Raw genomic sequence first — 26,613 nt, 5'->3', positions numbered from 1 at the left:
TATGTAAGAATTCCAAAATAAGAAATTCTATACATTGGAGTCTTGGTTAAATCAGAATATGATATGTTGGGTGACACACCAAACAGCAACAGCCAGGGTTTTAGAGGGAATAGGAGTTGTCTTCAGCATGGCCAGTCTGAAAAAGGATTGGTAACTCAAAGTGAGCATTGTTATACCATGTTGCACCACCTCAGCAGCAGGAGAAAGCAAGGCTTGTAGCAAACCCTGTTGTGATGTGCTGTACCAAGACCAACAAGGAGACCACCTGGCCCTGAAGAGCTGTCCCTGTAAAGAGCAGAAACAAAAAGGAATGAGTGCAGATTTTATATTCAGGCTGCCACCAAGAACATCACACCCCAGGAACTGAAATTTGGAGATATATAGATGAAGAGCTACACATTAAAGGACCAAGAGCATTGCATCATGTCTGTCCTGCCTCCAGCTCCAAACCTCAGAGGGCACAGCCACAGCAAGGGCCTGCCTGGGCTGGAAGCAGGGTGCCCTCAGCCATTCCTTGTGGAGCATCTGGACAGTGCTCAGCTCTGCAGCTTGAGGACTGCTGGCTCAGATCTCTAACAGCTCAAGGATCTCTGCATCCTTTCCATAGCATGGGATCAGTGTGATGCTCCTCTAGCAACGCAGCTCATGTTTTGTACCCACAGGTATATGGAAAGCAGTATTTCAAAGGGAGAATGACTCAGACAACCTTAGAAAGAGAATCCAACCCCAGGGTTGTGTTCAGCCACACGACAAAGCATTTTGTCCAATTTTGGAACTAAAGTGGTCCATGCATGTGAGGTATGTGCAGTCACACTGTACTGCTTAAGGTGAGTAGACCATTAAGCCTGGCCCTGACAACACCGCAGTGAGATGGCAGTGGGGTGTCAGTATATTGTGGGAGAGAACTAACAGCGGGGAGTACGAATTCAAGAGAGTGGTCTCCTGTTTGTAGAAATGTTTGTTTTAAGGGATTTGTGTGGCACAGCTTTCACAAAGCATAGATGACAGAAAGTACTTGTTGGTACTGAAGCAGGAGGAGGGATAGATACACTGTGGATGTCTTCGGATGGGCAGAAGGGATGGGCTTGGGGAAATTGGTCTGGGACGATTTCCTTTGGTGGGACAAGATAAATGTGCCTGCCCTGAGGAAACTGGAGCACAGCAGTGTTGTAAGCAACTGAAAAACCTCTGCTCTACTCTATCCTCTCTGCAGGCTTGAAAATGCTGCTCGATATGAGGCATTCTGTTTGAAACGCTCGATGTTGTTTCCAGACTGCCTGGGGTAGTCACTATAGTTTCTTGTCCTCGGTGTAGGAAATGAGGCAATTTCCTGAAAGACTCGTGAAGGGTAGTACTTATTCATAGTCCTGGACTTTGTCTCCTGGAAAGAGAGGGGTGGCTGGATGCCTATGATAAGTTCCAGGGCTTTCCCACAGATACCAAACCCTGTGGACTTTCACCGGTCCCTTTCAGATCACATATGCAAATACAAACGTATACATGCGCCTTCTTTCTTATGTATGCACCCATGTGCCCACGTCTTCAGAGGTAGCCTCACTCCTGGCTTCTCCAAATGATGATGCAACTTTTCCATAAACAAGGTGGAGTGCTCGGGCTAATTTGAGAACGTTGCCACATCCAAAAGGTGCGTTTCAATGGCTTTGTGCAAAAGAATGTCACACCTAAGCCACTTCTCCCCTTCTGGCCTGAAGTGCAGCTCACCGCTAAGGAGAGTAGTTAACAGGTGTGAATTTGCCTTACCTTCGGTGAATGAGACAATTGTGCGTTAAAGCAGCTAATAAAATGTTTTCTTTCTTCCCACTAGGTTTATTGCTAGAAGCCATTCACAGAATAAGGGGGACTGCTAACTTTCTGTTGTCACAGAATGTGTACAGCTTTAGATTCATGCAGATACTAACAGCCCTAATTCAGGCTGAGATCACAGCCTGTCTTGTTCTGGAAAACCAAACCTGCAGGTTTTGCCTGGGAAAATAACCTAATATTGAGAGGTGACTGACCTTTAACTAAAACCACGATTTGGTGATGTATAAATCTAGGCCTTGTGACACAAAGCAGCATTAAACCCCAGCACGCTGGTTCAGATCTGCTCACAGAAATCTTGCTTGGTTAAGTATCAGGTTAAATTGAATTGTCAGGCAGCACAAAACCGGTGATAAAAATCAGTATAGACTGTAGTGTGATCCACATCGTAAGCAACTGTTTGTCTCTTTCAAATTTTCTGCGGAATGTGCTGAGCCAGAGTTGATGGCCAAGCAACTGTGTCTTCAAAACCCACAGACTATAAGGAAAAAAAGTATAATTTCCCCAAAACACTTGTAAAATTCCCTGGGGTTAAATCAGGCTAAGCATTGGGCCAGCTTTCCTGACAATAAAAACCCTAGGGCTGAAGTGCTGCTGTGAATAACTTACCACAATTTTCAGAATAAACAGTAAATTCTGAGTCTCCACTGCTGGTCCTGGGATTCCCATTTTACTGCTGCAGTCCAGGCTGTAAGTGGAAGGTGTCAAGGTTTTAGTGGCTCAAAATCAGATTTAGAACAGATGGTGATGCAAGAAAGAGGACTGAGAGATAGAAACTGAAGCTCTGATTTCTTGAGAGACAGACATTTGCTGTTGGAGTTAAGGCATCACCTCTGTTTAGAAAAAATAAGCAAATGTAAACATGTTAGTTAACCCACTCATATCTAACTTAACTAGATCAACCTATACCTTCTAAGAATTGTTTCAGTTTATTTTCTAAAATTTATGCTTTTTGTATCACCAAAAGATATGCACCATGTTGGGGGAATGGAAGAAATTATTTGGTTTGCCATTTGTAAAATACTCCTGTGCTTGATTTACAAACGCTACTTAAGAATTGAATCACATAAAAAAAATAGCCTGGAAAGGGCCTCTGCTTGTCGCCTGTGTCCAACCTTCTGGTCAAAGCAGTGTTGACTTCAAAGTCATAGCAGGGTGACCATGACAGCATCAAAATGCCTATCCAGATAACATAAACATGGTGTTGAACCATCTCTGTGCTCATCTAGAGATCTGAGATAAGTTTATTCTACAAAAAAAGCCAATTACCCTGTCTTGTTAACACAAGGAGTTGCAGAGAAATCAAGAGAACATGTCTCTGGAAAATGTGAGCTGTTTTCAGGATTTCTTAAAGCTGAGACAACAGTCAACATCTTTGAAAAGCAGGTCATTGTTTTAGTGGCTCTTCATGGATGAGTATCCTGAAACTGGACAGCTATTTTTGAGACTATTATATTGCTCACAAATATTTTTTCATCAGAACAAGAGAGAAATAATAATACAACTGATGCATATTTCAAAGGCCAGTTCCTAGAGACTTCCAAGCATCTGAAAAATTCCAAATAAACTGGTTCGTTGATGGGAGAATAAGAACCACCCAAAGAAAGTGCAAACCTAAATCTGAAATATCATCTTTTTCAAATTTTAAGTGTGACCTGTGCAGTTCTCAATCTTCTGTTAACTCTGGGTACTGATTAGGCAAAAGGAAATTTCTGCCTTTGACCAGGTTGAATAAATCCATAATCACATCAAACACTTTATGTGATATCTATTCAATTTTCAAAAACATTGTATTCTGGTAAGCCAGAGCAGCTGTTTCTGGGGAAAAAAAAAAAAAAAAAACACAACCAAAAACAAAACAAACAAACTTTTCTCCAAAGGGATGGTTAAATATTTAAGATGTTAACTTACACAGTCTGAGTGTACAGCTCTCTTCTGGAGTAGTTGTCCACTATAGACAACTCAAATATATCAATTAATCTTTCTGTATCTCATTTTCCTTCCTTCAAATAAAGCTACTGCTTTTCTCACTCTTATAACTGCTCTCTTGGAAATCTTTTCTTCACAAATCTTGGTTAGAAGACTTGTTTTATTGGGAAAGAACACACCTGGGAAGAAATACCTTTGTATGATATCTTCATACAAGCCCCAGGCAATCCCCTGAAAACAAGGATTGTTTTGCCTCATCAAATCCTGGCATAGTCCCAGCCTGTGCTTTGAGTCACTTCAAATAGCAAACATAGGTTTGGTAAAGGCACAGCTCCAGGCAGAGGACTGATGACACTCAATAAGGCTCCTGGTAGATTAATCTTCTGTGCCACTAGAGGTGCCACAAGGTACCTTCTAGTTTTCCGTGGAAAGGGAAGGCAAGTGTGGTTTATGTGCTGTCTTCTGGGTGTTCACACCATTCTGGCCAGCTCTGAAAGAAAACATATAGTTGTCTTAGACACAGTCTTGTATAGAGGATGGGAGTGAAGGTCTGTGTGTACCTATATGAAGCTTTTTGTGATCTGGGTTGAGTGAGTATAACACTTGCAGGGACATAAACCCAAGAGGTCCTGGGATCAGGGCTGGCATATGGAATGACTTCTCGGTGCTATGTAATTTAAGGTAATACCCTTCCAGTCTCATGCAGTTCCTTTACCATGTCATGAAATTTCTGTCCAAGTCCATCAGTTGCTCAACCCTTGTCCAGGCTTTCATAAGAGACTTTCCTCTCTGATGTTGTAGGTTCCTATATCTAAGGGTCATTTAATTGCAGTCCAGACAGCAGCTCTCAAATGAGAAGAAAATATATACCAGTTTATGCATACCAGTCTATGCAGTCCCCATTAAAAGGGGGTGGGAAAGACAGGGAGGGAGAGAGAGAGACAGAAATTGAAAGGGAGAGAGAGGGACAAGGCTTGCTTTCATTGCAAGTGAGAACATGAACGTAAAACTTCAATAACCAGAATTCATTTGCTTTGTACATTTTAAACCTGCTGTAGCTAGTGTAATCAGCACATGAAGTTGGGTCTAATTGCTGCTTTCCAGCTTGACCTAATTGATGCTCTGATTTGCAGTCACCTACCTCTATGAGCCCATGTTTCATTACATTTTACCCTTGTTCCTGAAATCCTAAAATTCCCATGGGGAAAAATAGACTACAGCGATCCATAGCTTTTGTATGTGAACTGACAATTCTTTCTCCCCTGTAATTTTTGTTCATGTATTTCATGAACAATGAAAATACAATGGGTTGACAGAGAGATTTATTAGTTACCCCCAAATACTCCTTATTTAGGCAGGCATAAGTCCTTTTAATTCTCTGGGAGTTTTACTTAAACTCTGAATGAAAACTACAGTGATATAAAATCAGCTTAGAGATATTTTCATAACCTAATTGGGGTGTTTATATTACAAGACTATGTTATTCTCAGTCTCTGCCCATAATTGCAAAGATAAAGTTTTTCGGTGAAGAATGTGTCAGTAATTTTCATGGAAAATGATTTAAAGGAAAGCTTTTGAAATATGGAATCCTCATGGTTTTAGCTTTAAATAAGCATTTCAGTCATCATAAAAAAACCCTCTAATGTCTCCTGCAGCTTTGATTTCAAACACGTCACATTCTTCATTAAAGCAATCATTGTTAAAACAGAGGGACATAAAGCAACATAGGATTTATTCCTTCATTAAACTGATGATCCGTATATGAAGCCAATTAACATTATGAGTCTGGTGAACATCAAGTGTAAAGAGGTTACAGAAAATTAAAAGCAGTCACCTTGGTCTTTAGATAAAGAAAGAACACTTTTACATTATAAATTATAAGAGTGTCCAAGCGGGACAAATCGGCAAATTTGGTTAATTGGAAAATACATTTTACTGCACATGAATTAGGGTAAAATAACCTTTTAGCTGCTAGCTTTTTTCTGTAATCAGGTATTGAGAATCATGGGAAATGGTGTTTGGACATGGAAAGGCAAAAGACTCATTTCATCAAACTAAGCCATTCAGACTTCCTTGAGTTCTACGAATGAGCCCCTCAAAGCTCAGTGCTCTGAAGGAAAAGGTCCGTTCAGTGATTTTGCTCATCAGTTCAGCCCTAGGTTTTGTTGTTGTGGGTGAAAAATAAGAGGTGTGTTTGTGTGTGCAGCACGAGAACAGTTCTGCTGTCAGACAGACACAATCAGCAGAATGTCCATCCAGAATTATGTTTAGTTGGGCTTTTTCTTGCAGACCTAGTAACTAATATTGATGTCACTCTAAATAGTCACAGTAACAATAACAGTAATAATGACAGTAATAAAAATTAAGTTTATGAGAGAGACTTTAAGGACTTTACATAACAAGGGAATTTTCTTCTGAAATATTGTAGCTCTGTACGTTATTTCATTCTACAGCTTATTTTTAGTGCTTGCCTTTGGCAGTTGGATGAGAGGACCCACCAGAGAAACATGGTCCCAAGCAATTTAGTGGGTATGTTTTCCACTGTGGTCCCAGCTTCGCAGGAAAGCGTCTACCGCACGGAGAGACCCAGAAGCAGCCCTGCCAGCATCCTTCCCCCGGAGCAGGGACTAGCCCCGGTCCGCCCCGGCGGGCGGTGCGGGCCGGTGGTGCGGGAGGAGCGGCGAGCGCTCTCCGCGGTGCTGAAGCGCCGCCGCCGCCCCTGGGCTCCGGCCACCCGAGAGCAGCGCCCAGGACTCCCCTGCGCTAACTTTTAATTATGTCAGCACCACGTTTCGAGCATTAAAATTAAACAGACATCGAGCTGGCGAGGGGTGGGGGATTATATATTGCTTAGTTATCTCCTTGTTTTGCAGCTGCTGCTCCTTGGGAGAAAGTTGAGCCTCGACCGTCTCCGAGTCCTTCTGTTTCTATTTAAAAAGCAGCGACTTGGAGCACTTCCCCGTGCTGCATTCCGCCCTCTCCGCCTCCTGCAATACGCTGAACTTGCAGGTTTCAAACTGCTGGGGAAAGTGAGTCTTGGAACCAAAACAGCAATGCAGCCCCTGACTAGAGCAAGGCCTGAGAGTGCCATAATGAAGTTATTATTATTTTATTAGGGGTTCTTATGATAAAACAGTCTCACTCCTCTCTTCCCGATGTCAGACAAAAGTCACTTCTGTCTCTGTGCAAAGGGATCCTACAGTGCTGGCCCTGTGTGCATTTTAAAGCTCAGGATGGAGAGGCTGGCAGGGGAGACCCAGGCAGCACCTCTGGGTTATGTTCTTTTTAAGGTTCCTTGACCTAAAGCTTATGCTGCTATTTTAAGGAGGTCAGCTGGCTTCAGAACAGTGGTCTTTGATCTTGCACGGTGCTGTAGAAGCCGTCTCGATTGGTACTATACTTTGCTGCTCAGAGACTTTCCTGGATGGTGAGTCAATATCTGTTGTCAAACAAAGATATTCATAAAAGTGTTTATGTTAATGTGTAGACATGTAAATATATATGTGTATATATAAATATATAAACACATGAATGCAGCTTTCTAAATCTGTTACTAGTATGATAAAATTGTAAGTCGGCGGACAAGATCAGATCAAATCAATTTGGATCTCGAGTACAATTAATTTTTGCCTTGTTTTGCTAAAATAATGCTTTGCAGGGCTGAAACATAACTTCAACTTGAATATATATTAGGGGAATTTCCACATCTATGCCAAGTGTCAAGGCAGATAGAGCAGGTGATATTTCTAAGGCTTATTTGTGTTTATATAATGAGATCATACGTGCAAAATAACTTTCCAAAGACATCATCTATTCAAAATCTCTATTTCTGCACCTGTATTGTCTGTATCCATCTCCTTTGCTCTGGTATGAACGTGCTATGTCTTTAAACTCCCATCAGATCTAAGAGAGCCTGTGTAGATTTGCTCGCCCTTCCTGCACAGAACATTACAATGTTTATAAAATATTAAATTTGTGTAGTCTGCCGGAGAAGCAATTGTTCCAAAATAAAATCAGCAGTCTAGACGAAACATAGACACCAGAACTTATCAACAGTTGTCTGACTTACATCTTCTGATGCATCTTGAGTGGGTCATAATACCAACTTTATTTTCAGTGGTGCATAAATTAATTACACGCATTTAATAACCAAAATATCATTATATTCCCCCTTTAATATCATAAAGGCTTTACGCCAGGGAAGCACTTAATGTGCAGGGGGCCATAACAGGCTATTATCCTTGTGTAATGCTATTACAGAACCAATTATGCGCCATTATACTTGCTTTTTTTGCAGTTTATGTGATTTGATCCAATCCCGCGTCCCTGACTTGAAAATTTCATCTGGGTACTTTAAAGTCTAATTTTCACCCGGGCTGAGGCAAGGGCCATCTCTCTCCGCTGAGCCTATGTCTCGGATGCATTTTAAAAGTAATTGCGCAGGGTCCCGCCGCATATCATTTGCAGACGGGAAGCGAGCATAAATCCAGAGACCCCTCGCTGCGAACAAAATCAAACTTTGCCGTGGTACGATCGCTTGGAAAGGCGAGGCGTGTGCAGAGCGACCCCCCAAAACCCATCCGGCGGCAATTACCCGGCGCTCCGGCAGCCCGGGGTGCGGGCGGCGCGCAGCGCTCGGCGCGGAGGGACCCCCCCGGCCCCGCACCCCGGGGCACCCCGGGGCGGAGGGGGGACACGCCGGGGGCCGCGAGCCCCGGAGCGCCCAGCGCTCAGAAAATAATGGGATTGTGTTGCTGCCGTTCACATTCCTGGCGTTTGCTGAGAAATGACGTTTTTTTCTTTTCATCCTTTCCACCCCCCCCTCTGCTCTGCACACCACGTGGGCCATTTGTAGGGCCCAATAGACCTATCCAAGTTACTCACTGTAGACAGCGCTGGAAATAATCAGATTAAGGCCAATTATGCGTGAGATTATAAAGGCAAGTGCTGAGAGGCAGAGCATGCTGTAGACAGATATAAAGACATCTGGCCACTTCCAGAACTCCACAGAGCCCTTCTGTCTCTGAAGCCAACAACTCACAGCGCCTTATTCTAAAGCAAAATACCCCCAAACCTTACCGGTGATTTTTACGTCTGTTCGGTTTAGGTATGGATTACTATATTCATTTGACTTCTGGATATTTTTTTTTTTTTATGACTGCATATAAATTTGAATAGTTGTTTGGTGGTTTGGCTTTTTTTTTTTTTTTTTTTTTTTTTTTCTCCGAGGACATTGGTTTCCAACCCGAATATGGCTCTTCCGTGTGTTGGATGCTTTAAAAAGAAGACAGCTTTTAGGTTTTATTGCTGTTTCATTTAGGCAGAATAATTTAGATTTTTTTTTTAAGCGGTTCTACAAACATCTTTTTCTTTATGTAATTATTTGCTCCGGAGAAGAGTATTTGAGATAATTAGATAGATAGGGAGACAGGGAGGTAGATAGATAGATAAATAGATAGATAGACAGATAGTGAGAGAGATCACTATTGCTGGATAGATAGAAGAACAAGAGAGAGAGAATCTGCTATTCGGGGGAGAAAACAAAGTTTTACTGATTGTGATTACTGTGTGTCTACCACGGAGTCTTCTATCTTTGGCTTTTTCAGTTCGTTGCAGAGGGTTAGGCATTACTTTCTCTGCTTCCTCTGGGATGGGCTTTAGGGTTGTCAGTGAGTTTCTCCAGGTGTTTTCTTCTGGCTATTCACCTATTCTGTTCTTTCCTTCTCTGTCTGCAGGTCTGCAGGAGACACCTCGGCGGTGCGTGGCGGTGCCCGACTGGGGAGCTGGTGCCGGTCCGTCGGTGCGAGGGGAGGGCGGGAGCCCCGCGCCCCACGGGCTGGCCCCGGCCCCGGCCGCCGGCGGGCTCGCAGCTGCGGGCAACGGGCGCCCACCCAGCCGCAGGGCCATGTTCTACTTCCACTGCCCCCCGCAGCTAGAGGGTGAGTGTTGTCGCACAGAGACGTGTAAGTACCAGAGCTGAACTTCGAGGGGTGTAGGGGGTGGTGTGCAGGGGACGGAGGGAGAAACTGTGGTCTGACTTGCTCCACGACGGTCGGGTACAGATACGTGCTGGGATAAGATGTAGATTTATAAAGACCTCTAAATATTATCCTTTTCCTTAAGAAAACACAATCCTATCCCCCTCCCCGCTCCCAGCTTTCCCCTCTTGTCACAGGACGGAAAGAATTACTTTTTTTTTTTTTTTTTTTTAATTTGATGCCTGCTGGAAAGGCCTTGTTTTTACACCCCCACCCCTGTCATTTTGCCACCTGCCTCCCCTCTGTGGATAGTGATCCCGCAGTTGAGCCTCAGGCTACGGCAGAGATGCTTTTCTCCCCTCCCAGCACAGATGTTGGTGTCATGGCTGTAATCGGGACACTTTCAGGACGTGGTCACGCCTCCTCCCTCCAGCCAAAGGGACCGCATAAATCTTTAATGCTATTTTACAAACATTCTGCGGGAGGATGGGGGAAAACGAGGCACGACTGAAGAAAAAAAAGGAAATAAATATTTGGGAGGATGTTTTTCTTTGTGTTATTGGTCAGAGGTTTTTGTCTATTTATTATTATTATTATTATTTGTTTCCTTTAAAAAAAATATGGCAGCCGTCGGGATTTCCTCTTGTCCCAGGGCCCTCTGCATCCGCTCCCTCTGGCCAGTGTTCGTAGCGCGCGGAGCATCCTCGGAGCCGCGGCCGCGCAGCCCCAACCCCGGGAGGGCTGTCCCGCCGTGCCCGAGCGCGCCCGCGGCTGCACGGCGGAGAAAGCGACCCGGCCCCGGAAAATACCCCTGCCTGCCCACCCCGTTCCTTGCACGGGCATCGCAGGGAGAGCAAGGGGATTTCCCTGCGGCAGCCCTGCCAGGAAGAGACGGTCCAGCTCTCCCCAAAGTTTTCTCCGGGCGGGACAAGGGAGGTGGACCGGGCAGGATAGTGCGAGGATCTCTCCCGCACCTGTCGCCAAGCGCTGGGACGGCTTTGTTCGTTAGTTTTTGGCAACAGCTTTGGAAGCGTGCTCTTGTTTTTGTTTGTTTGTTTGCTCGCTTGTTTGCTTGTTTGTTTGATGTGTGTTTGTTTCTCCGGTGGCAGCGTGGGGCCGGTACCAGAGACAGGGAGCTGCCCCCGCAGTCTGCAGCCTCTCCCGGTGGCGTTCGGGACCGGCCCTTCATTCTCCCGCCGTGGGCAGCATCGGGGAGGGGGGGAAGGGGCGGACTCTCCTGCTAAAGGGTAAAAAGAATAAATATATAAATAAATAAAAATACACCACTGTTCAAAACCCCCCACCCACCGATCACCAAAACAGAGGTGGCAACAGAAAAGCTCTCTTCGGCCAGCGTTTGGGCAGTCAGGGAGGCCCAGTACCACAGGGAAGAGACCGGACTCTAGGGGTCCCCAGGACAGTATTTTATTCTCTGATGAGCCTCTCCCAGGCTAGCAGAGAGTCGTCCGTCTTTGTGAGGAGGGGGCTGGAGTCCGTGTTTATCTTCCAAACTATACTGCAAGATGAGCCGCGACCTCCAGTCCCCGTGCCCGCGGCGGGGCCGGGCTGGGTCAGAGCACGCCATGGGCAGGTCTGCGAGTGGGGCCACAGGGACATTCAGCAACTCTTCTGAGGGTTTGGGTACTTTTCTTTTCCGTGAGGGTTTTTTTGTTTTGTTTTTGTTTGTGAGTTTGGAGGTGGTGGATTTTTGTTTGTTTGCTGTTTCTGAGTTTGGTTTAAGTTTTGGGTGGTATTTTGGTCTGGTTTGTTTGGTTTGGTTGTTTGTTTTTCTTTATCCTGTTTTGTCAGCGGACAGAAAGGGAGTGACACATTTCATCCCGGGCACAGAGGATGTGTGACTGGGGGAGCCGCGAAGGCCAGGGTCCATTCCACTTGCATCCCACCGGCCCATTTGCCCTCTGCCGACCTCTGCCCAGGGACAAAACCCCAGTTCCCCAATCGGCCCCTCGAACCCCTCGTCGGGAAAGGACAGGGGCGGCCTCCTCCAGCCCCGCTGCAGAGTCCTGGCGGCTTAGCCGTGGCTGAGCTGCCCCCGGTGCTCAGCTGTACGGAGCCCCACGCCCATGTTCTCCTCCAGGAATGAGGGCGAGCAGACGGGGGCGGCTCGGCCGCTGCTCGCAGGATGTGCGTGGGGAACCACAGAGGCCCCGGTGCTGCTCCGTCCAGGCAGGGGCTTTCCCGGGCTCTCCCGGCAGATGGGCAGGGCCTTTACGAGCTGCTGTCCCCACGCCAATGTCAAAGCTTCATCTTGTCTTCCTTTTAAAACACAAATGGCCCGAAAAAATACTCTTTACCGGGGCGGGGTGAGCTTCGGTCGGAAGAACCCCCCGGTGCCTGCAGGAGCCCCCCGCCCAGCTCCCGCCGTGCTCCCGGGGCCGACCGGGATGCTTGGGGCTCCGGCCCCGCGGAGATGGAGCCGCATTCCCCACCCAGCCGATGTGGCCCCGGCCCTTTGCCCCCACGGGGCACAGCGGCCCCTAACTCGGCTCTCGGCCTGCAGGCGCGGCGCCCTTCGGAGGCCACTCCGCTGGCGACTTCGACGACGGGTTCCTGCGCAGGAAGCAGCGCCGCAACCGCACCACCTTCACCTTGCAGCAGGTAGGAGCCTGCTTCTCTCTGCCCCTGCCCTGCGCACCCACTGCCCCATGCTTGCCCCATACTTGCTCCCTGCCTCCTCCATACTGCTCCCTTCCTGCTTCCCACCTGCTTCCCGCACGCCCCATGCCGTGCCAGCCCGGTGCCCCGCCTGCCCCACTGCCTCGGGCGGTCCCGCTTTCCTCAGCCATGCCTGGCAGACACCCCCTGGGGCGGCCGGACAGATTTCTCACGGATCTCTGCTCTCCCCTCCACCAGCTCGAGGCCCTGGAAGCCGTTTTTGCTCAAACCCACTACCCGGATGTGTTCACTCGGGAAGAGCTGGCTATGAAAATCAACCTCACAGAGGCCAGGGTGCAGGTAAACATCCTGGGGAATTATTTAATTCGGGTATTCAAACTGGCAAACTTTTTTTTTTTAAATTTTTTTTTTTATTTGACATCATGACTGCAGAGTGCACATTTGGCCAAAGAACGCAAATGAAGACGATCTGTCATTTTCATGATGCACTTTAATAACATCAACATAATGTGGAATATTAGATTAGGTTGATTAATCGGTCATTCATAATTAACTAGTGATAATGTTCTACACTAATTTGTCCGCGTCTCCAAGGTACTAAATTACATCAATGCACATCCATTTCCTTGCTTTTGGAGGGGGGGCGTGGTGCGGAGAAAAGAGCTGAGACGTGATTCTCCAAAGCAACTATGACCACTGTCGAGCAGTGGGGTTAGTCAACTGCAGGGAGCCCAGCTGCCAGGAAGAAATCTCATGCACCTCTTCAACTTTTCTCCCTTTGCCTTCTTTCTAAACACTTGATTTAGACAGCTAAAGAGCCTGCAGAGCAATTTCCACACCTTTAATATGATCCAGTAAATACCATTGGCCATGATTACTCTTTCCACCACCACTCTTTTCCACTCCTTCTTTTCTTCCTTCTCCTCACCTTTTTCCTCTTTTTTCCCCTCTTTTTTTCCCTCTTTTTTCCCCCCTTTTATCCATGCGTTTGTTTTTCCATCTCCAGGGATTAACTTTGTGTGTCTACAAGCTCTGCCAAGAGCAGCAGTCCTGCAGTTGTCAGACATGGTTCCCTATAACTCTGCAGGCATTCACTGCAAAGTTGCAAACCATTTTTTGAACACAATTATGCATTAATTTTTGTTTGTGGGGCTTTTCCGCGTGCTGTTCTTCTATTTTTTTTTATTTATTTATTTAGGCGCTCGGGGTTAAGACTATGCAAAGATCTAATTGTAGGAAATATAATAGCTTGCCTTTTGTTCCCTAGGGTCATGTTAGTATCTCTTAAAACCCAATGGCTGAAGAGAGATAATGGAATTCACCACAGTAAATTGGGGATTGTAAACAAATTATTTCTCCTATAATCAGATTATGTGATCCTGATTATTAAATCTCAACATGAATCATTGGTCATATGCGGGCAAATTAAACTGATTATTATTTGAAAATGAAAATCTCCTTTTGCCACTGCGTTGTAGGTACTGGCTTAAAAAAAATAATAAAAAATGCCATTTTGGCTATTGGTGCCTAAAGACTGAACTGCAAATTGAGATAAATGGGACAATTATTGAGCATTCAGAAGTGGAAGATCATAACTTCTTCCTGAAAGGTGCAAGGGTGAGATAGGGGTGGTGACAATTAGATTGCTGAGGACTGGTGTTTAGCCTTGTTGTTGGCTATTATGCAAACAGACAATAGATGCAAGCATTTGTTTAGCCTGCTTTCATACAGGGGCACGGGGAAACACAGAGGATGGGAGATATGTTTACATTTATACCCCTTGCTCATTCAAATATGATTAATGTGCTATAAAGCAGAGTCTTAATCGAAGATGATGTTGTCAAACAATAACTAAATAGGGAAATAAACGACTTCATCATGCTCTTTCCTCAGAAGCAGGCGAACTGTCAGTGCAAAGTCATTAAAATATGATAATGAAAAATAGCTCAATTAAATGTTGTTATAGCTGTGACCTTCATTCAATTAAGACACAAGAAAGTGTCTGCATTTTGCTTTGCATTTAACTGCTCTAAATTTAGAATATAGATAAAATCATTATTCAATGTTTGCTGATACATGCAATTAAAAGGCAGCTAACCAAAATGGAGTTGGAAGCGGAGAATAATAACACCAATCTCGCCTATACTTGAATTTGTGTATTAAAATGTGGGTTTCCTGATCTCAAGAGCAGCTTGGCATTTTCCAGCTCAGATACGATCCTTTCAGAGAATCAGCTCCAAGGTTAATGGAAAAAAAGAAGGTTTTGGACTAAAAATCAGGTGATAAAATCAAGAACATGAATGTTTGTTTTGCATATGGGGAAAAAAATAAGGTTTGGAAACTGGTGTTCTGAGACCGTAGTGTGGCCTGAGGCGGGGGGCAGTTGCACCACCTAAGTATTAAACTGTAGAATGATCTTCCAAAATTAGTATCTATCAACTTTTGAGTCCTTTGAATGCAGACTGGACACGAGAAGAATGACAGCCAGTATCAGTTCTCTCCAGAAAATGGACTGGATAATATGGCCTAATACACACCTTTTCATTTCTCAGCTCTCTGATTCTAGCAGCAGCTCATTTAAAGACATATATGGTTTCATCAGAGTGCTTAGATATGTATTTAATACAATCCCTGTAAAATGGCTTTCAGTTGTGTTAAAACATAGAAATCAGTGAGAATTAAATGTGTGCATTAAGGCAAACACATGATTAAATGTTTTGCTAGCTGGCATGGTAATGTCAAAACTATTTTTTTTAAGTTTTTGCTTGTAACATGCCTTTGGAATGTCTTTAGACATTTCTGGCTTGTTTTCCAGACCCAGAAACATTACAGATACAAATATAATCCTAAGACTCAACTAGAATAGCAATGGAGATACAAAATAAGAGGAAGTTTTAGCCAAGCTTTTAAATGACTGATTTCACTAGCATAACAATTTTCAATTTCCTTGCTTCACATTCGGCTAAACACAGTTTTCAGCCAGGATTGCTCTCCCACTCCAGGTGTGGTTCCAAAATCGAAGAGCTAAATGGAGAAAAACAGAGAGGGGTGCTTCTGACCAAGAGGGATCTAAGGAAACCATGGCTGAGGTGGCACCTCCTGCAAGGAATTTAAATTCCCCTTCTCCAGCAGATCAAACCAGGAATAAAAAAGAGGGTCTGGAGATCCAGCAGAGGTAAGAGTGTGCTATCAGCTGCCTGTCTGTGGGGCAAGCACACCTCATATATATGTATGTGCATACAGATTTGCATGCTGCCATGCTTTGACCTACATAGAATCATCTTTAGAAAATGAGCTGTTTCTTGTGCAGCTCACTGTTCCCTGTGGGAATGCTGAGAAGCTGGTGGCTGTGGGAGGCTAATGTTATCCAGGCTTGGTCACATCTAGTTGGACACTGAGATACCAACATGTTTGTGTGCATGCAGAAATGGAATCAGCTGGTTCTGGTTTTGCAAGGAAGTTGTTTTCTCTTCTCCATCAGCCTGAGTCGAGCAGTGGGTCCTACAGGACCTTTCTTCCCTTCCTGCCTGCCGGGGACTCTCCTCAACACAGCCACCTACGCACAAGCTTTATCCCATGTTGCCTCTCTAAAAGGTAAATTACTTTGTTTAACTTCAGGGGTAAGCTTAAAGAGCATCTCTTTCAAGCTAAGTGGCATAGTCCCACGTGTGGGGAAGCCTTTGGGAAATGGTGGATCTCTCTTTCTGTTTAGATGGCAGTAATTGCATTGACCAATGCTGCACATACAGAATTGAGCCTCCTGTATCTCGTAGCATCATTTGTGGCAAAACTCCTTCATTTTACTCAGTTACTTTTTGTGAGGTCAGGGTTTGTCTCATGGAGTGAGGCAGGTAGGGTTGCTCCTTTAGAGTTTTTGTTGCATATGCTTTTTTTTTTTTTAAGAGTCAAATTTATTCTAATAAATTAGTTATACACGTCCTTTTGCATTATGTATTACCTGGCACCATTACCGATGCCTCATCCGCTCTGCATGCAGTTTCCTTTGCAGTGCATCTCTGCACAATCCAGACCTTTCTCTTCTTGGACAGTAGAACTTGAATAAAATGTGTTCCTGGGGACAGGGGAGGATACAAAGTATTTCCTCATTACCTGGGACCCAGGCTTCAGGAAGGGTACATCCCATGTCTTTGTACTTTCAGTTTCCAAAAAGCAGCACTATGCATCTTTTAAAAATAAATCACCTGCTGATCCATTAGCTGTTCCTAGCCTAACAATTTCTAAGACTAAGGGTGTAAGCAGGATGAATTCAATTTATAGATTTATAGGATGTAAAGCCTCATAGCAGTGCCAAGCTCAAAGAGGCACATACATTTACTCTATGTCCCGATGTGCAATAACTTGCGAGGAAAGTTAAAGACCCTCCACTATGAACAAAAACGTCCTCTAATACCTCTCACTGTATTCTCTGGTGTACCTCATGCTCCTTGTGAGTATTTCCAGTTAAATCAGTATTGCCAAGGTGTATTCCTGAAGCAAATATTTGGAACTGCTGAGTTTTGTATTAAGTCCAGTGTCCTGCCCCCTGTACTTCCTTCCTCCTGTCTTTCAGAAAAACTGAAGCCAGACACAACTGTTACTGCTCTTTTGATAGGTGTGGGATCTGGGATCTTGAATCAAAAAAGGACACACGGGTGTGACCTGAACCCTAAAACTTAAAGGCTGATTATCACCCATAAGTGGGCAGCAGCTGTTGGAGTGCATGAGTCCTCTTGATCTCTGCCCTGTGAAGTGTTGGGGCTGGGAATTTTGGTTTCCTCGATTAGGTAGGAACAGCTTCCCTGGAGTAGACATACGTGAAATTCTTCAGGGAAAAAGATTGTTCATTGATAAATGTAGTCCCAGACGGGTTGAAATGTGTGGAAATAGAGTTGTTTTTAGCGAATAATTTCAGATGGAAGTAAGGGATTTTTTTTTTCTTAAAATTTACATTTAAGTGTTTTCAAAATTAAATGCATCAGTTAGTTGTTTTCACTTGCTTCATGTCTAAATGTAGCAAAATTTTAAGAAAAAATAACCTAAAAAACCAAAAGCCAATCAAAATAATAATAAAAAAAAGGAATAAAAAAAATGGCATGAAGGGTTGGTATTTTTTGTTTTGTTGTTTTCTTTGTCTATTTTTGGTTGGTTGGTTGGTTGTTTTTAATTTTATTTATTTGGAAGACTTCCTGATATTCTTTTCTGTGATATTACAGCTCAGCCACTAAACTGAGAAATTAATAATTTGGTCCTTTTTGCTTTGCTCTGCTTTACAACCTAGGGGCAAAAAAAGTTTTATTCCTGAATCTCTTGTAGATATTTGATAGTCAGTTACCCAGGCTAAGAGACAGTGTCCTTGAAAAGCTGGTCCCAAAATACAGATTTTTTTTTTTTGTAATTTTTGTAGGAATGATTGTCAGATGCCTGGATACTGTCTTGGTGAATGTTGTCAGCTATACATGCAGTTCATTCCTGAAATGGCCTGGTTTATATTTCCTGCCTGCCACTAGAAATCTCCAGATGCATGCAAGGAGACCGTGATAAAGTAGTATATTTTGATTTTAATAGATCCAGTTACAGACTCACACATCTGCATATCCACCTACCAGGAGCTTTGTGGAGCTGCCTATGCCTGTCAGCAAATTGTTATCCTTGCAAGGAACTTGTAGTCTGAGCTGCTTGTTTAGAGGGGAACTCTTTTTCTTCTGCTGCTGGTTCTGCTGCTAGATCTCAGTAATGTCAAATTTTGGCTTTGAGCTTAGGGAGCAAGAATTTATAGTTCTATGAGAGGACGAAGTTGACTTATACAAGCAGAGAATAATTGTAGCATCTTTCCTGTGGTACTGATATATGGAGTATTGTCTCCTCCTTCCTTGGCTCATCTCCACAGTTTCCTCTTTCCCCCTTTTTCCAAGCATAATTCACTTGTGCTGGGGTAGGGCTGTGCACAGCAGACATTGAGCCTTCAGTCTTGTAAACTGGTGAACAGGACAATCTCTAGACCTTCTGACTGGACCAAGGGTATCACAGGTCTGATCCGCATTTTGTTTTTCTTTGGTATGGAAACTGCAGATGAATGATGGTTCATCTAAACCAGTGTATTTGAGAGCACAACCAAGCTCACATGTCAGTCCGGAGGAGGAGATAATGGTTGTGGGAAGGAAATAAAGAACAGGGAGAGACACAGTGTTCACAAAACTCTAATATGATTATCTTCGACATATGCTCAGTTCGGTTTGTTTGACTCTCCCTCCTCATTTCCTTTTGAGCTAGGAGCTGATTTGTGCACTTAGGTTTGCCAAAGGAGTACTAACCCTAAATTTATCCGGGCAATAGTCTATGTCCTTACATGTTGTCTTAATGAAGTGACCTAAACCTCTCCCTTGAGAATCTAGTTGGATTTTGCTGCAGAAATGATTTGACTCTGCCACAGTGAATCTGAGGGCATAGGACTTTCTGTAACACAAAATCCCATCAAACTCAGCACAGGCATAGAGTTCTGAGCTCCTTGTTTCTTTGGATTGCTTCAATAAGGGGGAATTCAGCAAGTAGTAAGGTATTCCAAAATTTTGCAAGTTTTATTGAAGAGTGAAGTGATCAGAAGTTCTTCCCAGTATCTGTCTTGTACCAACTATGCTTTCTTTGTGCTTTTGAAAGCAAAGTAGTTGCTCCAGAATCAAAGCACCATGTCACTACCAAAGGATGCATGATCCCGCTTTCTTCTATGCCAGTGTCAAATTAAATGCAGGTCCTTTATGTGGATCCTGTAAATGGATATGTATTCCTACCACTGGGAGAATAATCCCAGTCAGTAAAGGGAATCATCTTCTTAAGTAAGACCATAAGACCTGCCTGCAAACAAATGGGCACTCTGAGCACATCAGATTCCACTGCAAAGTGTTGGTTGTTCTCTTATTCTTTTGAGGATACAAGATGTGCTTTGTTGGTCTTGTGAGCCAACACTTCAGTGGTGTCAGTGAGTAATATTTGACTGATGCTTTAAAAGGAGACAATTAAAATCAATACAGTGAATAACAAGTGATGATGGTGATGTAACTAATTAATAATTATTTTATGCTCTCAGAGACCATTTTCATTCTGCCATCTGAGGGTTCTGTCTTTTGTAAAGAAACTAATACCTCTCCTTCCTTCTCTGACTTTGCTTGGCTCCAGACCCAGATTTCCAAAGCTACATAAAGTGTCTAGGGAACAGGGTTCTTGGATCTAATTTATAGTATAAGGATGTAGTAGTTGATGATGAAGTTGGTCTAGAAGAGAAAAAAATCTCAAGACAGCCTAGTATGGGGCAAGGACTAAGCCTGCAACTTTCCCTTTGGAAAGACTGTGAAGTGCACTGTAGGCTTGCCTCATGCTTTCAGTGGCTCTGGACCCCACATATGCCACTTCTGGGTAAATGGGGGATATTGTTGGAGCATGAGACTAGGTGTGCTCTGATGAATGAGAAGAAAGCTATTTTCCCTAAGCACCTATGCCCCATGAATTTTGCTGTCTCTGCAACACAGATTTCACCCCCCAAAGTGAGGATATTAGCACCACGGAATGTTCTGTGAAGAAAAGAAGCCGCCTATACAATAGCAATTGAAACTGTTATTCAGAGCATAGACTGTTCCAGAGAAGAGTACAAATATCACTGGCCAGTTTTTCTCCATTTCTATCAAATATTCTGTATTCAGTAATACAACATACCTTTTCCTTTTCTTTGGGGGGTCTTCTCCCTCTCAGGAGTTTAGCACATTGGAGGCTGTACTTAATAGCAAGCATCTGTCTACTACTATATCACTTTTCTGTGTACTATTCTTTCAGGAAATACAATTCCTTGTTTGAAAAATTTGTATAAGATCATAATTTCTGGTGTATACAGTGTTTCCTACTTTAGGGTTTTGTAATTCACCACTGGCCATACTCAGGAAGAAGGTTGATATGCATAGAGGAAATTTCTGATGTTCATTACTCTCCGGAATTGTCCTGATTTGACAACTATGCTACTTCATTGTGGTGACTTCAACAGTTCCATGATCTTCCAAGATGAAACACTTACTGTAAGCCATGCATCTGCAGTCCATTTAGTAGATTTAATTGCAGACCTCAAAGATGAAGGGAAAATACTTGTTTTATTTATGGGCTGTATAACAATAGAGTCATCAGGAGAAGCTAGTGTTCTGTGCAGAGAGACCTCAAAGTACCTTCTTAATGGATGACAGCATGAATGCAATTCATTAATGTAGAAGATGTTATTAATGGGTGTAAACAAGAATCTCCGCTTTTTAGCCGGATGTGTTCTACCGTTCTGGTGGCTGAGGCCAAGAGTGTGTCTGTTACGTTCCACTGAAATTTCCCCAGACCCCATGATGAGTGAAGTGTATGAGGAGAGAAATAATTACACTTGCCAGGGAATTACTTTCATAATTCACTCACAGCTCTGTGCAAGTTATAGCTTGGTTGGTTTTCACGGCACCTCCACACCACCGGTAGAGAAGCAGGATCGCATTATGCACATCAAAATGCATATTCCAGGGCACCATTGATTAGGCTCTTTTATGGTTTGTTGCTGCTGTGGTTGCTGTTCATATTAGGGAGGTTTAATTGCAGTATCCAGGAAAAAAAAACAGAACACAACTAGAACTGCCCATCCATTACATTTCAATTTCTATCATGGAAAGATGAAGAGAATTTGCATAATTCCATTGGGCAATTCCCATTGCCAAGGCTGTGAAAGAAGTGTTCAAGGACCTAACTCATCCTTGAACTAGTGTTTACTGAATTGAAGCACCGCTGTTTCCCATAAGACTGGGGAATGGGGATAAAATCTCTTGGGGTCCTTTATTTTCTCTGTCATTCTTGATTATGGACTTACTGACTTTTTTAATGTAATACAGCAAATATATTGAGTGGGTTCTGCTTGACATTTTCCATAGTTTATCTGCCACTCTCACTTTGGAGAATTTAAAACATTTCTGTAGTTTGCTGCAGATGCACATACCTTGAGAAAATTACTTTGACTCCTGTATCACAGATCCCCAGCTCTAGCACTGTCCTACCTCACAGGTATATTTTGCTTATTTTTATCACACCTACTAGGGAATATGCAAGTACTAGGCACCCTAAGAGCCATGAGTAGGAAATTGATGCTGTCTTGTTTCTTCCTGGACCAATCCTGATTAGGTTAGTGGACTTCAGGCACGCAGGGATTCCTATTGAAAGGGGAAAGGAATGCAGGGTTTGCCTTTTGGAAACACTATCTATTAAAATCTTTAAAATATTTATGTATCAATATGGACCCTGCTCCCACCCCACTCTTCTCAGCTGAAACTGAACTGTGGAACTGCAGAACTGCACAAAAGGTCCCACAACCAAACTTGTAGATCAAATATCACTACAATTAAAATGTGATGTTGGCACAGACAAGACAAAACTAATTTAATTTCTCCTGTCAGTCTCTGTAGTAGATCAATTAAACTGCCAAGTAGATCAAATATTTCAGACTGTATTTATTACATTAAGTATTTATGTTCAGGCTGAGCATTTAAAGTATGATCTCATATAGGAACACAAGGAGGTTTAGATCAATTAAGCAGAATTTGCTGTAAGTTAATGGAAATCTAATTGTGTATTTTAATTTTGTGTACAGGAGGCAGTAAGTTCCTGAAAGAAAGCAAACATCACCCTGTCCGTATTGTAGCAATTTGATAGAAATCCCATTAAACTAATACCAGATTGTCACAGATGTTAGTGGAAGCTGAATCAAGATCTAGGGCTTAACCCTCACCCATTTTGATGGGTGCTGGATGCCTGATGTCCTGAAGATTCGAAATAAGTAGGAGCAATTCACTCCTTCCCCACTGTGGACTCAAGGTTACTGTGACAAGATGTTAAAAACCTCTCCTGCCTGCTAGATAAGGACACTTCTTTCTTGGTCAGCATCGCATCCTGTACATCGTGGGCTGACTGACAGGCAGGTGGAGACCTTGGGCTCCTGAGTCTCCCGTAGTTTGTCTCGGCTTTTGTGCCAGCAAAGTCCGATAGATTTCACTGGACTTATCACCTGCAGATGCAGGCAATTGTAAGGTAGATTCAACATTCTTTACAACATACATTAAAAGGAAACAGGGCTAAATCCTACCCTCCTCTATTCTAGCTGGACCCTGGAGCAAATGTTGTTTTTTGTTTTCTTTTTTATGTGTGAGCTGTTCTTTGCAAGTGTTTTAGCCTCAGTGAAAATGAAAGGAATGGTTATGGGTGAACTATTGCTAGAAATAGTTTAGTTTCCACCACAGGTAACTGCATCCTCAGGTTGCAGAGGTACTAGCTAATATCAGGTCTAATTATTAAACAAAGAGCTTAGATTGGTACTGAATATTGATAAATACTTTATCCCTCTAACAATGGAATGAAAATTATTCTTAGGGGATGGAGCTGATTCCTCCATTTTTGGAAACAGGAAGACTCTTTACTGCTTCTCCCCACCTCCCACTAAGCAGACAGTGTCTGTGCCTAGTCCTGTATTAGGTACTGCCGGTAGCCCAGCCCTCCCCTCAGCCTGGGAACTGAACAGCTGTGTTTGAAAGTCTCACTCAGTTTGTGCTAGAAAGCAGTAGTGCAAAGGCAGCTGGTGCACAGGCAGGCCTTTATGCTCCCCCATCTCAGGGCAGAACCTTAAGACAGTGAGGCTTAACAGATAGTAGTGAATAAACAGACTTCTGTGTGGCTTTCCACCTGCTGCAAACTGCAAGGACTCTGAAGGGCCTCTCCTCCCTCTTGTTAAAACAGTGGCTGCCCAGAACCCCTGAAGTGGCTGTGATTCAACAGGGCAAAAAATTACTTTATGGGTATGGTTGGTGGTGGCAAAAATTGTAAGTTGTGTTACCGAGTGAATTTATTCTAAAACCTCCTTCTGACTTGCTTGAAACAGCCACAGAATTCAAGACTGAGCCTCCTAGTGTTAAAAGCAAAAGAAATGGAGGATTTTAGTCAAGTGCTGAAACTTGTTTGTGCAATTTACTTGAATGCCTGGACCCACAGAAATGTTGGTCTGATCATATGCTTTATCAGAGAAGCATTACAAGAGAAAAGAGTTCTTTCAATTTATATTAATAACTTGTGCTTTGTAGATCCTATTTTTTCAAATGCAAAGAGTAATTTTTCCTGAATGTTACTTGCAATTGCAAATCTCTGACAATTGCTGTGGAGAAGTCTTGCAGACATCCTAAAAACAAGCAACTGACTGCATTCATTCCTTAGCAGATGAGTGCTGACCCGTTGCTACCAAGAACAGAAGTGTAAAAAAAGACTACCTGCTCTCTGCAGGTTATTAGTTCCATCACTTAGTCATGAGCCATTTAACTCAAATATTAACTGCAGAAATTAAAGCAAGTCCTTGGCTTGCAAAGATCAGGGGAAGATAGTGCAGTGTGCCAGGATGTGTGCGGCCTGGCTGTTTCTTGTTGGGACGTAGCATATCAGCAAAAAACAGACTTTTGCCAGGGGTGTACAAGAGGATGTAGGGTTTGTGTGGCCTCTGAGACCCCCGGAAAAATGATGTTACCCAACTTTTCTAACCAGAGAGCAAATTAAAGTAGCTCAGCCATCCCACCCTGCCTCCCCTTCCTACTCCTCTGACATATTCTTCTTCATTCAATAGATGCATATAAGCTAGGTAACAAGATGGCTTTTTGAATGGACTGCATTTCCTGCCCAATGGTCAACCTTCCAGGTATGCTTGTTTGGGAACTGTTCCAACCCCCAGCATTATCAAAAATAATCCAGAGGAAGAGTCTGGAATGTTGCAGCTCAGGAAGGTAGCTGGTGGAGAGAGGACTGCCTCTGTTAGGGGGTTTCAGGGGAGCCTTTTAGTTGAAGGGAGAGATATACCCACTTCATCCATTTTCCAGTGTTTTATTGACTGCTTGGAGCATCCACATGTCTCGGATGAGAGGGTAGAGATGCTCTGACCCATCTCTCCTGATGGGACTCATGCCATGTCGGCAGCAACAGTGCTTGGTAGCCTTGGCTCACTTCTGGAGGCCGTTCTCTTCAAGGTGTCTTCCTTAAGCAGCACAGACATTGACTGTGTAAGGATAGAACAGACTCTTACAGGTAGTCATGATGCCAGTAGTTGACAGGGGCCTGGCCAAGGAAAAGTCTATTTTGTCTTACAGGGAGATAGGAGAAGGTCGTCATAATAACTGGAATATTTTTACCTTTCTCTCTGCTGTAATCTTTCAGGCAAAGATAAGTGATGGAACCTTTACACTCACCCATCAAATGCTGCTGCCCACACTGATCAAGCTCAGTGTGCAGGTGGAGGGCAGGGTACATCTCAGCATAGACTGATGGCAGCCACAGAGCAGCAGCCTCATATGAGAGGAGGGAGTGAGCTGAGCCTTGCTTGTTGGGAAATCTCAGATGTGATCTGAACTTCACTGCTCGCCTTTGTCTGTTTTCCTTGCTCATTCTGTTTGTCACCCTGAGTGACTAATAGTGTAAGATCCTTCACAGTATCAGTAGAACAGGATACAAGTTTTCTAGCCCTGATACAGAGAACATCTATGTACCCACTAAAGGTCAAGGTACCCACTTAAGGTCAACCCCATCTCTGTCCTCTTCAGACTGACCATGGAGGGAACAGTCAGTCTCCACAACCTTCCCCATGAGTGACGGTGCCTTCTTTCCTTCCTCCCCAGGGAGCCCGCTGTGCTCGTGCTGCGTTCCAGACCCCATGGGCCTCTCCTTCCTGCCCACCTATGGCTGCCAAAGCAACCGCACCGCCAGCGTGGCCGCGCTGCGCATGAAGGCGCGGGAGCACTCGGAGGCTGTGCTCCAGTCTGCCAACCTCTTGCCCACCGCCAGCAGCAGCCCCACTCCTTCTGCCAAACCCTCCTGCCCTGAGGGCAGCCAGGACAAGCAGCCCTCTCCAGCCAAGGAGCACATGGAAGGGGAGAAGAGCGTATGAGACCGGACTGGTGCTGGCCCCTTGGCTTAGGGCAGTGACCCGCTGGTGTTCTGCTGGGGGGTGAACTGCAGTGTGACCATTCCCAGTGTGATGTCACAGGGCCACCAGGGACCTGGCACGTCCAAGTGGCCTCTTTGGCTGCCTTTCACACACCCTTGCTTTTCTTGTGTCACTGTACGTTCATTTCCCTGATTTATCAGCACTATCTGTGTTTGGAAACGTTCGTGAAACTGTTTTTATCCCTGCTACCACATCCCAGGGACACCAAAAGGCCTGGGATCCTGGCTTACTCCTGCACATCTTGACTTCCCATTCTGTGTGAGACGGATGGCTGACAGCAGCACATCACTTCCAGATGTGAGTTCTGGGGCAGGAGAGGCATCCAGGTACCAGTTACCCCACCACGCACAACGGGGGTGAAGGAATATCCAGGTATAGCCCAATTTGGCCTGCTGTTTTCTGAAGGCATTTGGCTTCAACCAAATTTATCCCAGGCAATCCAGGTGTAAGAGGAACAGAAAATGGAACAAAACCCTTAGTAATTTTTTCCTTCTGTCTTCTTTTCTCTGAAAGTGAAACTTCCCATGGAGTAGATTACTGGGAAGTTGACAAGATCAGTTTACCTGTGACTAAAATCCTTGCACTAGCTTCTATGTGAACATCAGTCTGTTGCTCTTGCCATTCCCTGGGTTAGATGTAAAAGACACATGACTTGAAAATGGCATTCATAGCTTCAAACTGTAATGCTGGTATTTAATAGAGAGTGTGGTTGTCTCTAGATCTGCACAAGGCTGGGGGTATTTTAGCATCCCTGTCTTAGAAAAAGAGAATGGAAGACAAAAGAATTCTGCATTGCAAAACTGGAAATATATCTTTCCATGTTTTGTGTTTAGTAAAGAGGAAATTAAGCTTGGAAGGGTATTCCTTTATGCCATCCAAAATCAGACTATTTCATTTACTGAAAACTTGTAATGAATCTAGGTATGAAAATGTATTAATTATTACAGAGTGGACACAGTACACAGGAGAAATTGATACTTTACCAAATATAGTATTATCTCACACCCAAACCCCCCCAAAGCAAAGAGGACTAAGATCTAAAGAGCAGTCATTTTAATCTGTTGTGCCTCATATTTTTTCCATGGGAAATGCACATGTAGATTTAAACTTAGTAACATGGACTTGCATTTTTCAGGTGCCACTTGCAGGCTCCTTAGGCTTGTCCACAGATGTCCCTGGAGAACCTGGTGTAACAAACTGTTCTGAGACTTGACCAAGTAA

General features: G+C 43.9%; 1 protein-coding gene and 1 long non-coding RNA gene across 2 annotated transcripts; one reads left to right on the top strand and one right to left on the bottom strand.

Moving 5' to 3' along the window:
- The first annotated feature begins 9,655 nt into the window (after positions 1-9,655).
- On the top strand, positions 9,656-25,638 carry DRGX (dorsal root ganglia homeobox). The gene is made up of 7 exons (XM_027718860.2): positions 9,656-9,689; positions 12,250-12,347; positions 12,603-12,704; positions 15,368-15,540; positions 15,847-15,959; positions 25,064-25,506; positions 25,592-25,638. Exons 1-6 carry the CDS (start codon positions 9,656-9,658, stop codon positions 25,330-25,332), a joined length of 789 nt encoding a protein of 262 aa, XP_027574661.1. The 3' UTR covers positions 25,333-25,506; positions 25,592-25,638.
- LOC120323066 lies at positions 24,275-25,312 on the bottom strand. Its single transcript, XR_005563159.1, has 3 exons — positions 25,213-25,312; positions 24,638-24,870; positions 24,275-24,447 (listed from the first exon to the last, which is right to left on the bottom strand). It is a non-coding gene; the product is annotated as an uncharacterized LOC120323066 (long non-coding RNA).
- Positions 25,639-26,613: the final 975 nt, after the last annotated feature.

The sequence above is a fragment of the Pipra filicauda genome, unplaced genomic scaffold (assembly GCF_003945595.2).
Source record: "Pipra filicauda isolate LSUMZ 115617 unplaced genomic scaffold, ASM394559v2 scaffold190_size1978887_pilon, whole genome shotgun sequence".
NCBI lineage: Eukaryota > Metazoa > Chordata > Aves > Passeriformes > Pipridae > Pipra > Pipra filicauda.
The sequence above is the reverse complement of the archived record's forward strand: the minus strand, read 5'-3'. Positions and strand labels throughout refer to the sequence as shown.

What these genes read in the sequence shown, in the direction of transcription:
- DRGX (XM_027718860.2), top strand. Translation starts at nt 9,656, where the DNA reads ATGTTCTACTTCCACTGCCCCCCGCAGCTAGAGG. An exon ending in CTGCCCCCCGCAGCTAGAGG is followed by an intron (nt 9,690 to 12,249) that starts GTGAGTGTTGTC and finishes CTCGGCCTGCAG; the next exon opens with GCGCGGCGCCCTTCGGAGGC. An exon ending in CCACCTTCACCTTGCAGCAG is followed by an intron (nt 12,348 to 12,602) that starts GTAGGAGCCTGC and finishes CCCCTCCACCAG; the next exon opens with CTCGAGGCCCTGGAAGCCGT.